Source organism: Aulonocara sp. 'chitande type north' Nkhata Bay, linkage group LG1 (genome assembly GCF_057382095.1).
Source record: "Aulonocara sp. 'chitande type north' Nkhata Bay isolate Kocher_YH1m ecotype deep benthic linkage group LG1, A_spYH_male_GT1.1, whole genome shotgun sequence".
NCBI lineage: Eukaryota > Metazoa > Chordata > Actinopteri > Cichliformes > Cichlidae > Aulonocara > Aulonocara sp. 'chitande type north' Nkhata Bay.
In genome coordinates this window covers 40,379,661-40,394,636 of record NC_141344.1, presented here as the reverse complement: position 1 = coordinate 40,394,636, position 14,976 = coordinate 40,379,661, and the positions used below count along the sequence as shown (strand labels likewise).

General features: G+C 41.7%; 1 protein-coding gene across 1 annotated transcript; it reads left to right on the top strand.

Annotated features, from left to right (window-relative positions):
• Positions 1-816: 816 nt before the first annotated feature.
• Positions 817-13,773, top strand: sh2d7 (SH2 domain containing 7). Its single transcript, XM_086296081.1, has 6 exons — positions 817-1,001; positions 2,079-2,168; positions 2,248-2,413; positions 10,046-10,285; positions 12,404-13,051; positions 13,140-13,773. The coding sequence occupies exons 1-6, from the start codon at positions 841-843 to the stop codon at positions 13,182-13,184; spliced, it is 1,350 nt and encodes a 449-aa protein (XP_086152207.1). The 5' UTR covers positions 817-840; the 3' UTR covers positions 13,185-13,773.
• The last annotated feature ends 1,203 nt before the right edge of the window (positions 13,774-14,976 follow it).

Below are 14,976 nucleotides of genomic sequence, written 5' to 3'. Positions count from 1 at the left end.
CGTATATAGATTTTACAAAGTAAAAGTCTGTTACAGGTAAAGAGAACAGAGGTAAGCAGGAGGCGTTGGGTAGGTATGTTGTTTTCTTTTCCTGTTTTATTTAGTAATCCCTGTTATCAGTGTTACTTTTTGTTTTTATTAGTCTTTCACTCTTCAGTCTGCTCAGTCAATTAGAGTCTAACTCTAGTTATTAAGCTCCCCCTTGCAAAAATGCTTGTGAAATCTTAATAGTCAGGCTTTCCAGTTGGTCTTGTATTCCTATGTCCAGTAAGATCCTCTTGTATGGTTTTTTTTTTGACCGATTCTCTTATTTTCCCCCTTTGCTGCATTTGCTTTTCGCTAATAGTCTTTAAAGTTTTATTATTGTTGACCATAGCACATGAACAATGTAACTTTGGACTCCTATCCTTTGCATGCAGTGCACATAATGTGCTTTAAGTTGTGACATTAGTAGTTTTATATGGGCTCAGTGGGAGAGAGTGAGACTGGGTGTGCTTAGAAACATGAAAAGGAACATGGGGGGAAGGTCATCTAAAGCTATATGTGTTTTTGTATAGATCTGTTAATCCAAGGTACAAACCAAATGAAATATTTACTTTGGGCCAAGCTGTTAAAGTTCAATCTGGAACAAGGAACACAGATAGTAAAATGAAAGTGCCTGTGCAATGTGAGGCAGAAAAGCTGGTGGCAGATGAACTAGATAAACTGCAACAATACCCCGATTCAGATGAGAGACAGAAGTAGTCAAATGAGGCACCTCTGCTTCCTTTAGAAGTATTACGTCAGAGCAGAGAGTATGCACACTGTATCACCTGTGCTCTGTCAGCAGCTCACATATGGATGTGGATGGAGAAGAGGTCGGGTGTTGAGCTGAATATGGAACCACAGGAAGGAGGGGGCCTGAAGGAGCTGGTGCTTCGATGGTTTACTGAGACACAGGCGCCGCTCGTCCAGCACAATGGAAACTTCCCTGATTGGTTTCAAGGCCTTGCTACAAGAAAGTAAGCAGCATACAAAAGACCTTTGCTTCAGGACACGTAGAGACTAGTGACGAGAAGATACCCAGAAAGCTGATTCTGTTCACCTGGACGTAGTGAAGAAGCCACTTTGATGACTGACCAAACATTTCTCCCACTGAGAACGCGACGTCCAGATAAACAGAATCAACTTTCTAGATGACTGAGCACATGAAAAAAATTAGGCTTTTTTATAGGAAGTTCAAGAATTTCTGCTTCACTGGGGCTTCATCACTTACTTGTGATTTCATTTGAACACTGTAAATACTGTAAATATCTCCCATCACTATTATGGTTTTACTGTCCGTGTTTGTGGGTAGCTACTGAGGAAATGCAGAGTTTGAATATCATTTTCATTCCATGCTACCTCATGCCTCACGTTAGGACTGCTGACTTGGTGTTAGACGAGGGAAGAACATATAGGTGAACGTATTATGTATTTGTCCGTTTCTAATTACTTTTCACTGATTGGGATAAAATAGAGATGCAGATAGTGTTGCAGCAGTAGGACATGCACTTAGAGCTTTTTTTTCTTATACTTAAACATGTTTTGCTGAAAGCACCCACAAACTTTTACCTCAATGACTTTTTCAAAGCAAAAGTTTAGCTACATCTGTTTGGGAGAACAGGAGTTGTATTCAGAAAATAAAAAGCAGCCAATATTCTGTTCCATATTAATCACAGCCAAAAACGAGGTAAAATATGAATTGTCTTTGCTCGCATCATACTATTCAGATTAAAGCTCCTTCTTAAAGACTGGCATTCGACATAAAAACGAGTCGAGAGCTAGTTGTAAGTTATAGCGCATTAGCTACAAGTCTGTTGACATTAATGACCAGAAGGCTCTTAATGAACGGCCGTGGCTGTGCTGAACAGAAGACGGCTGTCCCCGCTTCCAAGGAATTTTGCTTAGAGCGTTAAAAATGTTACCTCTGGATTCGGCATCAATAGAGCTCTGTTTTCTGAGTGATGTAAGAGTGAAATGAATAGTTTCATGGCGTGTTTCAAATCCAGTTTGACTGCCGGTTTGTTCAATTGGATCGGTTTTGTTTTCCGCTGCAGGGAAGCAGAGGATCTCCTGAGGGATAAAAGTATGGGCTGTTTTCTCATTCGTCTCAGTGATAAAGCCTTCGGCTACATCCTGTCCTACAAGTAAGGCAAAGCATGTCAACTGGACCTTGTTGAACTGTTTCAGTATTCTTCCTCATTCCTCTCTCTGCCTTCTCCCAAGGGGTAATGACAGGTGCCGCCATTTTGTTATCACCCAAAATCAAGACGGACATTTTATCATATCAGGAGACTCTCAGACATACGGCAGTCTCACCGAGCTGATCCAACACTACAAGGTCAGCGCCATCCAGCCCTTTGGAGAATATCTGACCTCCAGCTGTAATGAGGTGAGGCTGTCAGGGTTTATAGAAGTGGAACCCAAGCACAAGACACAGAAGGCAGATTGAATGAACCAAACAGCCATTTGATTAGGCTGGTGCAGAACAAAGAAGCCCCAAAGCAGTCGTCCCAGAATTAGGAAAACACTGGGAAGTGTGAACTATATGACACAGGAAATAACCCAAGAGATTACACTGCCACACAATGAACTGAGAGGCCCAGTAAAAAGATGCATGTAACCTGAACCACAAACCTCCCCAAAGTAATATGGAGCTTGACATTAATGCGTACTTCACTGTGACCTCAGACAGCCTCTGATAGATGTAAACCAGGGGTAAAATGGCCTGTATTTATAGCGCTTTACTAATCCCTAAGGACCCAAAGCACTTTACACATCCACACATTCACACACTGGTGATGGCAGCTACATTGTAGCCACAGCCACCCTGGGGCGCACTGACAGAGGCGAGGCTGCCGGACACTGGCGCCACCGGGCCCTCTGACCACCACCAGTAGGCAACGGGTGAAGTGTCTTGCCCAAGGACACAACGACCGAGACGAAACTGTCCTTCCGATTACAAGGCGAACTCCCAACTCTTGAGCCACGATCGCCCCACAACCAAGAAGGTGCACAACCGATTTCCTCACGGGGCCACACGAGAAACTGGGATTGTTGCCTTTTTGTCTTCTCTTTTTCTCATCTTAAAAAGAGGTTACAATTATGCATAATAAAAACACGAATTCTTTTAAGTTCTTGCTTTCCTGTTCTGTGAGAAAAAAGGAGTGTATAAAATCAGGTTCAGTGTCTGAGGCAGAAATGCAAATCTCCAGCAAATGCGAGATCTGCCTTCCGTTCTGCGTCTGAGAGCAGATCTGAAATATCTGGAATGTCTTTGCTTTTCTGCTCAACAATGAAATTCTCCTCTCTGTTCCTGTACTGTGTTTAGCTCACTGCCAGGCTGAAGAAAACTTAACCCTGAACTCTGTTTATTTCAGCAGCTTAGCTTCATACTATCACAGACCAGCATACGTGTCAACAACAAAAGAAAAGTATATTAAAAATTCTTAGCAAAAGAAAATTAGCAAGTCCTCTATATACAAAACCCCCCAAATGCTTAAACACATGTAGCAGACATATTTAACCTCGCTGCCATGTTAGATGAAGCTCAACTCCTTGTTTACTTTCCCTGTTTCTCCGTGTTTCATTTCTCTCTCTCAGTAACCTCTAGCTTCCTTTGCTGTTTTAGACTTTTTTTATTACCTTTCTGTAATTACGAGTGTAAAGCTCCAGTCAAAGTAAGACATTTGTTATTACAGGAGAGAAGGGAGCCGGAGATCGACAGACGGATTGGGGCTGCAGCTGCAGTAATGCGGACGCTGCACCGGTCCTGAGTGTAAAAGCGAAGCTCTCAATTTACCGGTCGATCTACGTCCCTACCCTCACCTATGGCCACGAGCTGTGGGTAGTGACCGAAAGAACGAGATCGCGGATACAAGCGGCGGAAATGAGCTTCCTCCGAAGGGTGGCTGGCCTCTCCCTTAGAGATAGGGTGAGAAGTTCGGCCATCCGGGAGGGGCTCAGAGTAGAGCAGCTGCTGCTCCACATCCAAAGGAGCCAGCTGAGGTGGTTCGGGCATCTGACAAGGATGCCTCCTGGGCGCCTCCTGGGTGAGGTGTTCCAGGCATGTCCCACCGGGAGGAGGCTCCGGGGCAGACCCAGGACACGCTGGAGAGATTATATCTCTCGGCTGGCCTGGGAACGCCTTGGTATTCCCCCAGATAAGCTGGAGGAGGTGGCTGGGGAGAGGGAGGTCTGGGCTTCTCTGCTTAGGCTGCTGCCCCCTCGACCCGGCCTCGGAGTAAGCGGAAGAAGATGGATGGATGTTATTACAGGAAGGCTCAAAACATTTATAATAAGAAATAACTGCATTTCAAAATTTACAAACCTTTACAGCACACTGCATTGGAGGCAATTTACACTCCCGACTATTTCATTTGATGCTGTACATGCATTGTAACTTGAAACAGTTTTTTACAGAACACTGTATCATCACTGTTAGTGAGCGCTCCAAGCAGTTTGCTGTTTATGATTACCGTGGGTTCGTACAATAGCAAAGTTACATTGGTTTCCTATGAGGAACGTCAGCTGCTTTCATTTCATTCTGGCACATATAAAACTGATTCCTTGGTCACACTTAATTTGTTGACTGAGCGCCATAGTGCAAAAAAGCAATGCAAACCACTGACGAGAGCATTGGTTGACAGATTCCATAACAGTTCAACATAAACAGCACAAGAGCTAAAGCATGTAAACAGCAGGGCGTATTTCTTGTGTTCCTCGCATCCCTGTTTGGTCTTGAATGGGCCGACCAGTCTACGCCACAAAAACTCAAAGGTGGCACCACAGTAAGTGGCGGGTGGGAAGGATTCCATTCGCTCTGTAGGGAGGTTGCTCATTCTTTTATCTTCCATAGGTTTACTTGGTCTCCAACAGACCACACACTGACAGCTGTGGGATGAAACCAACTGACTTAATCTTCATGAGCCAGTAGATGGTATATCACTGGAGGGGACATAAAACCATATAAAACCACTGCGTGCTATTTACAACCAATGTGGGAAAACGGTGTACTTCATTATCGATGTATAATGAAGCTCGGCACAGCTTTAGAGCTTGTCCAGAAGAGTGCTTCCACATTGCTGTAACACAGCTCTTACCTGAGCATGTTACTCACTGAGACTGAGACAGCTGCTGCTGCTGCTATAAGGCGTATATGATTTACTCATGAAAGTGGCCACTTTCATATATCATTTTAGTAAGAATCCAAAACATACAAGTTTCTTTTATATACTTTTTCTAGGGATATTATATCTGTTTTCACTCTTGTATGCTTTTCATACAAGTTTCACTCACAGATAAAAACTCTATAAGATTTATATGTATCTTTTCCATAAGGGTGATGGTGCTTGCATCTAAAAAAGGATGCAGTCCCTTTTTCATCCTTCAAAGCTTTCAACATCTGCCTATCCTTCTGTCTCTAGACTGGCAAAGTCCTCTCTCCATTGCTCCCACCATAGTTTCAGATGTTCAGGCAATGGGTCATCCCATCCTGTGCTTTGACATCTCTTGCAGGATTCTTTTTCTACTGAGAAGATGGGTAGTAGTACATCCCAGTGGGTTGTATGTGGATGCAATAGTGGACAATATTCCACACTGTATTACAGGTAGTCGAGGGATCTCTTATATACCAAGATGATGGGAGAAGGTCTTCACCATGTCTGTCTTGAAGGAAGATGATAAACCAACAACTGTGTTCTGCCCTAAATGTTTGAACAGTGTAACCCTCATCGTCTTTGCAAAGTATCACTCGTCTGGGTGCTAGTGCTCTGGGGCAGTTGCAGCCAATCAGGAGACCTGTTTCACTATTGAGGGGTTAATCTATGGTTGGTGATAGGCAGGAGGGAGGTGGGTGTGTGCTGCAGAGGTGTAACCCGTCACATGGAGACCAGATACTGTTTTACTGTGCTTTCTCACAGAAGTGTCACAGTGTTGACATCCTTCACACCTGACCTTGCTTTTACCTCCTAGGACCTGGCATCCACATACAGTGGGGCAAAAAAGTATTTAGTCAGCCACCGATTGTGCAAGTTCCCCCACTTAAAATGATGACAGAGGTCAGTAATTTGCACCAGAGGTACACTTCAACTGTGAGAGACAGAATGTGAAAAAAAAATCCATGAATCCACATGGTAGGATTTGTAAAGAATTTATTCGTAAATCAGGGTGGAAAATAAGTATTTGGTCACCTCAAACAAGGAAAATCTCTGGCTCTCACAGACCTGTAACGTCTTCTGTAAGAAGCTTTTCTGTCCCCCACTCGTTACCTGTATGAATGGCACCTGTTTGAACTCATCATCTGTATAAAAGACACCTGTCCACAGCCTCAAACAGTCAGACTCCAAACTCCGCCATGGCCAAGACCAAAGAGCTTTCGAAGGACACCAGGAAAAGTATTGTAGACCTGCACCAGACTGGGAAGAGTGAATCTACAATAGGCAAGCAGCTTGGTGTGAAAAAATCAACTGTGGGAGCAATCATCAGAAAATGGAAGACATACAAGACCACTGATAATCTCCCTCGATCTGGGGCTCCACGCAAGATCTCATCCCGTGGGGTCAAAATGATCATGAGAACGGTGAGCAAAGATCCCAGAACCACACGGGGGGACCTGGTGAATGACCTGCAGAGAGCTGGGACCAAAGTAACAAAGGTCACCATCAGTAACACACTACAACGGCAGGGAATCAAATCCCGCAGTGCCAGACGTGTTCCGCTGCTGAAGCCAGTGCATGTCCAGGCCCGTCTGAAGTTTGCCAGAGAGCACATGGATGATACAGCAGAGGATTGGGAGAATGTCATGTGGTCAGATGAAACCAAAGTAGAACTTTTTGGTATAAACTCAACTCGTCGTGTTTGGAGGAAGAAGAATACTGAGTTGCATCCCAAGAACACCATACCTACTGTGAAGCATGGGGGTGGAAACATCATGCTATGGGGCTGTTTTTCTGCCAAGGGGACAGGACGACTGATCCGTGTTAAGGACAGAATGAATGGGGCCATGTATCGTGAGATTTTGAGCCAAAACCTCCTTCCATCAGTGAGAACTTTGAAGATGAAACGAGGCTGGGTCTTCCAACATGACAATGATCCAAAACACACCGCCCGGGCAACAAAGGAGTGGCTCCGTAAGAAGCATTTGAAAGTCCTGGAGTGGCCTAGCCAGTCTCCAGACCTCAACCCCATAGAAAATCTGTGGCGGGAGTTGAAAGTCCGTGTTGCTCGGCGACAGCCCCAAAACATCACTGCTCTCGAGAAGATCTGCATGGAGGAATGGGCCAAAATACCAGCTACTGTGTGTGCAAACCTGGTAAAGACCTATAGTAAACGTTTGACCTGTGTTATTGCCAACAAAGGTTATGTTACAAAGTATTGAGTTGTATTTTTGTTATTGACCAAATACTTATTTTCCACCCTGATTTACCAATAAATTCTTTACAAATCCTACCATGTGGATTCATGGATTTTTTTTCACATTCTGTCTCTCACAGTTGAAGTGTACCTCTGGTGCAAATTACTGACCTCTGTCATCATTTTAGGTGGGGGAACTTGCACAATCGGTGGCTGACTAAATACTTTTTTGCCCCACTGCATGTGGACATCACATTTTAGGATGTCTGGATGAAAATATCCACCACTTATATTATACACTGTATATCGAAATTTAAAATGAATGTCCTCATATGTGGATTTTTTCTCAGAAACGAAAATCAGGTAGTAAAATAAATAAATAAATAAATAAATAAAAATCAGGTAATTCTTTGTTTTTACATTCATCAGGTCCCAATCAGCCCAAATAGCAAAGAGAAATTAAAAATGCATGCTGTGGAAGAGTTCAGGTCTTAGGAGGTCAAAAAGCCATAGCACAGCTCATTAGCCGTCAAATACGTCCTTCTGTCTTCTAGAGACCTTTTTATGAGGTTTGTGCAGTTGTGAAGCTGATGTGAGTTTGGTGTTCCCCATGTGATCTGGTTGATGTCTTGTCACAGTGTACATTTGTTTTGGTGCTTGGTCCTTTTAATGTCCTTTAGCTTCTCACTGTCGCTGCGTAACTTGGGCGAAGAGCAGAGTTGAAGGTAACTGGGTTCCAGATGATTTCCACAACAGGGATGACACTATGGCACTGAAACTGGGAAACTCTCCACTTCTATTAAAGCGTTTGTAACAGGCAGTTTCTGATTTTTCTCACTGTCATTCAATATTTCCAGGCCCTTTACATAAGGCATTGCTACCATTCATGGAGTCTGTAAAGTTCCTTTGGGATCTTTCGTCTGTACTTTTGACAGGTTTGATAGCTTCTCTCTAAATGCTCTTTGAAAAACAAATGCCTGACCGTATTGTTGATTATGTTTTTTCCAGAACATGCCTTGTAGACATTACAAGTGGGGCCACCAATGCATTTTTTAAATCAGCAGCAGAGATGCCCTATTGGTCTATCAGTGACATTAAGGAGGTTTTCTATTGGATTTGCTCACCACTGAACACTGTTGGTTCCGGTGTGGGTAGCCTGCTCAGCGTTATACTGTCCTAAACACTTTGTGCTAGTAGAGCAACAGCAGGAGATGGAGATCCCATGGATCTGTCACATGGGTGTGCTGCGCTCTTAGCAGACTGGATACGACCAACCTGTAGTCTTTCTCCATTATAAGCTTCTTTCTTATGCTCTTCTTCCAGAGTGATATCTGCACTAATATCTCCATCAGCACCTGTTAGCCTTTTATATGTGATTTTGAAAAAACAGTTACTGGCTTACATGCATCAGTGCTTTTGTCTCAAATCCACGTGACTTCTTATGTCAGCATAGTTTCATAATGTCAGTGTCATCCTTTCCTTTTATTTTTCTCTAAATTGTCTGCAAGTGATGACGAGCATGTTTCGGTTCTGTCTGACTTCAGCTTTTCTCTTGGTGATAAGGTAATACGTCTATTTTTTATTTGTTTTTTAAAACGTCTCCCTTGATGTTAGTAAGAATTTTTTCTGTTGACATTCTGTTGTGTTCAGAGCAGCAAGATTCATCTTTGGATGTTAGACTGCAGATATGTCAGCGTTTTTACTTATTATCAGTTGTTCGCTTTATACCCTCCTTCTTTGTTCACTTGCATTTTGAAGCAAGCTTTGTTCATTAATGTCCTCAGGACTCACTGGTGAAGCTTGTATATTGTCCATTTTCTGTGCAGCCTCCTCTAGTCTTTTGTCACTTCAGTTTTTAGAGCACGTGCTGCCACCTGCAGGCCGTCATGAATGTACACTTTGACATTTTGAGACACTTTCACAGCAGCTTCTAGCCAAAGAACACTTAAGCCTAAGCTGACGGATTTTGTTGTGTATAGCAGTTTAACTCACGACTGTCACAGAACAAGAGCTGAAGAAACTTTAATCAATAAAAGAAAAATCCATTCAAAACTATTAGCAAGATAAAAACTGCCATTTTTTCATGAAACTAAACTAGGTGTTTGCTGTCTGTGATTCAGTTAATGCCCTGAAGTATTTGGCCATTTTAGTTACATCTTCAACACCACTGTTAATTGTTAGCATTAACAAAAACTACCGAGTGCTTCTCAGTTTATTTTGTTGACTGGACAGGAACACATTCCCAAATGCTTCTTTTTTCTGAGACCATATTAGTGCAACAGAGTCTTCCAAACACTGTTTGATAAACAGAAGGGCCTGCTGTTTTTATTTCACCAAGTTTATGAGAAATCATAACGCTGGTCAGATGGCTCCATCCCTGGGTATGCAAAGCTTGGTTCAAAAGTTCTTGTTGCTAGCAAAGGTCCAGATGTTCATTCCCACTGCATCAGTCAAGTTCTTGCAATCTTTTGCATGTTTAGTTCCATAATAGCAAATTCATTCTTAAACCTTAATCTTGTCCAATGTCTAATCCTTAAATGCAGCAGTCTGGTCTCCACAAGCTAATCATACCTTAACATGTGACTGAATTTGATGTCATGTCATCAGATGATCTGTCTGGTTTTGCTTGTTGAAGCTCTTATTAGACAATAATGTTGCTTGTGATTTTCAGGTGGACACAAATGAACTGTATGATGTGGTGAACTATAACACCAAACAGATGTCTGGGGTGAGCGTGCAGGCACTGCGGACTCTGTGGGATCAGAAAAGTGATCATCACAGCCATGTGGGTACTAATCAAAGGATTCAGCAGCAAAATGACCCTCCTGCAGTGCAGCCACCCATACCACCGAAATCCACAGCCAGAAGGCTGACGGGGACGGTGTCTGTGGATGCAATGTCTCTTTCCCAGGTAAGCTGGACACTTGAACTGTCCTTTTTGAGGAATACAGAATTATAAGTGCTGTAATTACATAACATGTAATTAAAAGTGTGCATCTCACCACATACAAAGCTTTATAGTCAAAATACTTCTTAGGGAATTACAATTTTATATTTAATTTTATTCAATAGCTCAAGAATCATGTAGGAGAAAATTTGTGTAAAACACTGCACGTGCATACTTATGTGCAAATTATGCTCATGTGTGCAGGTATGCAACACAGTTTCACAATAATTAAATGTTTGCTTTCAGTGGCAGCATCCAACAGCAAAATCAGTTTAATCCAACTTCACAGTTAAAGCTCATTTTGTGCATCAACACAACAAAGATTGCAAAGTAACATAATATGAGAGCTATATTTCATATGTATATGATAAGAACTGCATTACAAACATGGACCAAAAATACAGTAATTCTTAACATTTGTGAAACCTGCATAAATATGACCTAAAATGTGACATGACCTGTAATACAGACAAATAAAGCACTGATCCAAAAAAAAAAGAAAATGATCCAGTGTTACATTTCTGTAAGAGAAAAGTGTGAACTTTTCAGTATCGGGTGTGATGCTTTTGAGCAGCAAGAACTGCAACTAAACAGTTACTGCGCTGTTTGTCTGGAGCTGAGAGCTGTTACACGTTTATGGCACGAACCACTCTCCTGATATTTTACTGTAGAATTTTCTGATAACGTTTAGAACTTATTAGTTTGTCAGTGATGGGAGCTATGCTTTCTCCTTACAGTCTTGCCATCCAGTATGAGAGAGGCCTGTATTTAATTTACTCTTACTCTATTACATGCCTTGCTGTTGAAGAGATCTTTGTTGGGCCAGGGTAACAGTGGTCTTGAATTTTCTGTTTAGCCACTGTGTATTTGAAGTACACAGAATCTGGTTTGGTGTGCTTTAATTAACTTCAGCAAACAGGTACAAAGGTTTACTAATGTGTGGAAAATGTGTTTCCTTACTCGACTCCACACACGTACAAAAACCCCACAATTTTATATATGACACAGAACGGTGTTTTGCAGCTTCCTGCATATGTACAGCCTAATAAGAGCACGCTTGAACAGCCTTTCATGGCCATAGAATTACTTGATGGAGACTTTCAGCAGGACAGTGCACCTGCATGTCACTTTTGCTAAAATCACAATTACATCAGAAAGTCCTGCCTGTTCTGAGGTCTACTCAGTTTTATTGAGAATAAAATCTCAGACTCTGTTTCAGTTTCACCCATAGATAATACTAGCTCTTTAGATGAATGTTAAATATGTTGTGTAATATCTACAGTTCCAGTTTGCTGTCCTGCCCTCTGGCAGATCCACTGTTAATTTTGGTGACAATTTTTTTTCGGATGAAAGCAAAATGATAAGTAAAATAAAAAATAATGCAGAAGGATAAAAATGATGAAATGAATTGACACATTTTTCAACGAGTGAAAATGAGATGAAAATATTCTGGAGAGATGAGAACAAATCATAAAGGAAGTTGAGTATAAACGTGACGCGAGTTTGGAAGTGATTCAATCAGAAGTAATCTCCTTGTTTGCTAAACTTTCACACACATTGATTTGCCTCAGGGAACAGTATAACCTTCCTATTTCCCATGCTCTGTAAAAACACAACAACATCTCAACACTTGAACGTTTAATGAACATTTGATTTCATGGAAAATAATTTGCTTTTGGAGCAACGTGGTCAAACTTGGACACTTAATATTTTTGTTAACTGAATCAACTTTAGATTAAGTCAACTATAATCTTACGATATTTAGTTGATCTTGATGCCTAAATTTGACTAAAATTCATTGTTGTTCGTCTTTTCATTCAGAAGACTAAAAGTCAAAATTTTATGTGAAAATGACTCAACGTCCAGTCAGTTGTTCTTCTTTTCCATCGTGCCATGTCCTTGGTAAAAGTAGATCATGTGATTCTTGGGCTTGGGTCTTCATCTTGCAAATATAGAGCATCTTGAGGCAAATATTGTTATGAATTGGTGCTAAATACAATAAAATCTAATGAAATTTATTTAATTTAAAGAAATGCTAGTGAATTGTGTAACTGGACTACTTTGTCACTCATTTTTATTAAGGGTATGCCTCCAGGACCAAAAAGAGGGATTCCTCTAGGATTTACCCTGAGTGGTTCCTTGCCTGATACAACTTCACATCCAAAGAAATCCCAGATGGACGCATACAGAGCAGATGGAATCATGGCAAACACAAATTCAGCAGTAATGTCTAACAAAGACTCGGTTGATGCAACTGACACAATGTACCCTGGTGATCTTTTTCCTGGCATCACAACCTCTCAGTCGACACAAGTAGAGAGCAGGAGCAAATCCCTACCACAACTGGACAACAACACCACAGAGGAGGAGTACTCCAACCAGCTCAGCAGCCTGTCTCTGACATCGCCTGTTCCAGGAAAGAGGGTTACCTGCCAAACCTATTCCCTCCACGCACCCCATGAAAGCGTGATCAGGTCAGAAGAGCACAATGATGACCAGGAAATATCAAGATCCAACCCTCTGTACCAGACCTCTGAGGGGTCTGAAAGCCGTTCAACCCAGCGAGGAGATGACATGTATGCTGAGGTTCCTCCGGTGACAACTCCTGCTAGGCTGCGAGATGACACCTACGAGCAGATCCCTGGTGAGGCAGCTGCTGTTCAAGGCAACACTTATGAGACGCTGGACGACATGAAGACCAAGAAGTCAAAGTCCACCTGGAGTAAAAGTGTAAGCCTGAAAGAATACTATGTATTCCAGTTCTTACTGTAAGCAGCAAAATATTAATATATGAACTTTTCTTATGTTCTGTTTGCAGAACATGAAGTGGAAGAAATTCCTACCTGACTACAAGAAGAAATAAATGCAGAATCTGTTGTGGAGAACCTCCTTAATATAAACGAGATGAACATTGCTCCTCCAGTTATTTGTTCTTATATGCAGATGACTGTGTGCTGTGAGTGACATAGGGATAGAGATAAAGTCAAGATAAGAGGCTTACACATAGGTAAGATTAAGAAAATCAAAGCTACAAAAAACCCTGAGCTGGACAGACGAGGGTTTTTTGGGACTGAACCCAATCACAAATGTTTTTAAATCAGAAAGGATTGGTTTTGTCTGAGGTTGGGTCCTTGGATATGAACAATGTCTAATCTGTAACACCTGCTGTTAAATACTTGGATTTTATTGTTGACAAGAATCTCAGCACTGCTGTCATGGATTTGAATGGGAAAAAGGTTTGAAATCATTACGTTAGGTCCTGATCTTAGCCCTGTTTTAACTCACATCATCAGATCCTTTGAATCAAACTCAGGGCTGTAACGCACAAAAACATCCATAAATATTCTTATTTACTCACAATTTATTACAATTACTTATTTTCAGCAGATTAGACCTGTGGTCTCCTTTGTCTCCGACCCTTATTGTGAAGCACTTTGTGGTTTTTATCCTGTGTAGAGTGCTCTTTAAATCAATAAAGTAAAGACCAACTGACAATGAGGCGGGTGGTTATGGGCTAACATTACAACAGCTAATATTAGGCTTCCGTGTCCTAAAAATCACTTTCCCTCTAAACAGGTTGAATATATTGTCACATCATGTCAGGATTAATTTTCCAGGTGTCTGAGTCAAACAATGTTAGATCAAAGTTTTATGAACGCCAGCTAACAAAACGGCAGCACTTACTGACAGAAAGATTCAGGATATCCTGAGCAACTCAATTCAGTATTGTCATCAGATAGAAGTGAGCTCTACTGATTGATCCACCCATCCTGGACAGATTTCTCAGCTTTACAGCCTTCTCCAGAGTAAATAGACATATTGACATAGTAAACTTGGCTATCTGAGTTGAAATAACAAATATGTGAAAACAGTATGCCACTTCCTAACCAATGAACAGACAACATTTTTCAAAAGGGTATCCACTCCAAGAAAGGAGGCGAGATGCTGAAACAAACTGATACGTACTCGGCCCTGGATCATTAAGGGCAACTGTGCTGCAGAGACAACCATACCTAAGTACACCCAGTACTTTGAAGAGCTTAGAAATGCTCCTGTTGTTATTTTTCTACGTGTCCTTTGGCATCAGTGTCTTGTCTTGTGGTTTTAGGTAAAGTAAACTGACAAACACCAGGGTAAAAAGTGAAGCCAGTGCAAAATCAACAAAACTCCAAATCCTACAGGGGGTGATTTTAAAAAGAAGTTAGTTAGTCAGTAAAAAATAAATAATAAAGTGTGCTAACACTTTATTATTTATAACTCGCTATAGTCACTAGCTATCTGTAGGTCTCAATTCTTTAATTATCTTTAATTATTGTTTTTTATGTAAATGGTTTACAGGCACCATGATACTGAAAAATGCAGCCGTACACTCTGTCTTACATCCACTTGTTGGAATCACTGTACTGATCTCATTTATGAGATGACCATGCTGTTTGTGCTTCTGGAGGTGTGGGACCTGATGGACCAACCAGAGGGCAGCAGGTCGAACATGTGGTGGGTGGGGTGCAAGGAGTCACCTGTGATTGCTTCCAGGTAAGCAGAGGGAAGCCAATGATTTTTTTGGGGCAGTTCTCAGTAGTGTGTACCAAACACCAAGGCAGCAGGAGAGCACGCTCTTCACTGAGGAGCGGTAGAAGGCCAGCGGCAGCTTCTAG

What these genes read in the sequence shown, in the direction of transcription:
- sh2d7 (XM_086296081.1), top strand. Translation starts at nt 841, where the DNA reads ATGTGGATGGAGAAGAGGTCGGGTGTTGAGCTGAATATGGAACCACAG. An exon ending in ATGCAATGTCTCTTTCCCAG is followed by an intron (nt 10,286 to 12,403) that starts GTAAGCTGGACA and finishes ATTTTTATTAAG; the next exon opens with GGTATGCCTCCAGGACCAAA. An exon ending in AGTCCACCTGGAGTAAAAGT is followed by an intron (nt 13,052 to 13,139) that starts GTAAGCCTGAAA and finishes TTCTGTTTGCAG; the next exon opens with AACATGAAGTGGAAGAAATT.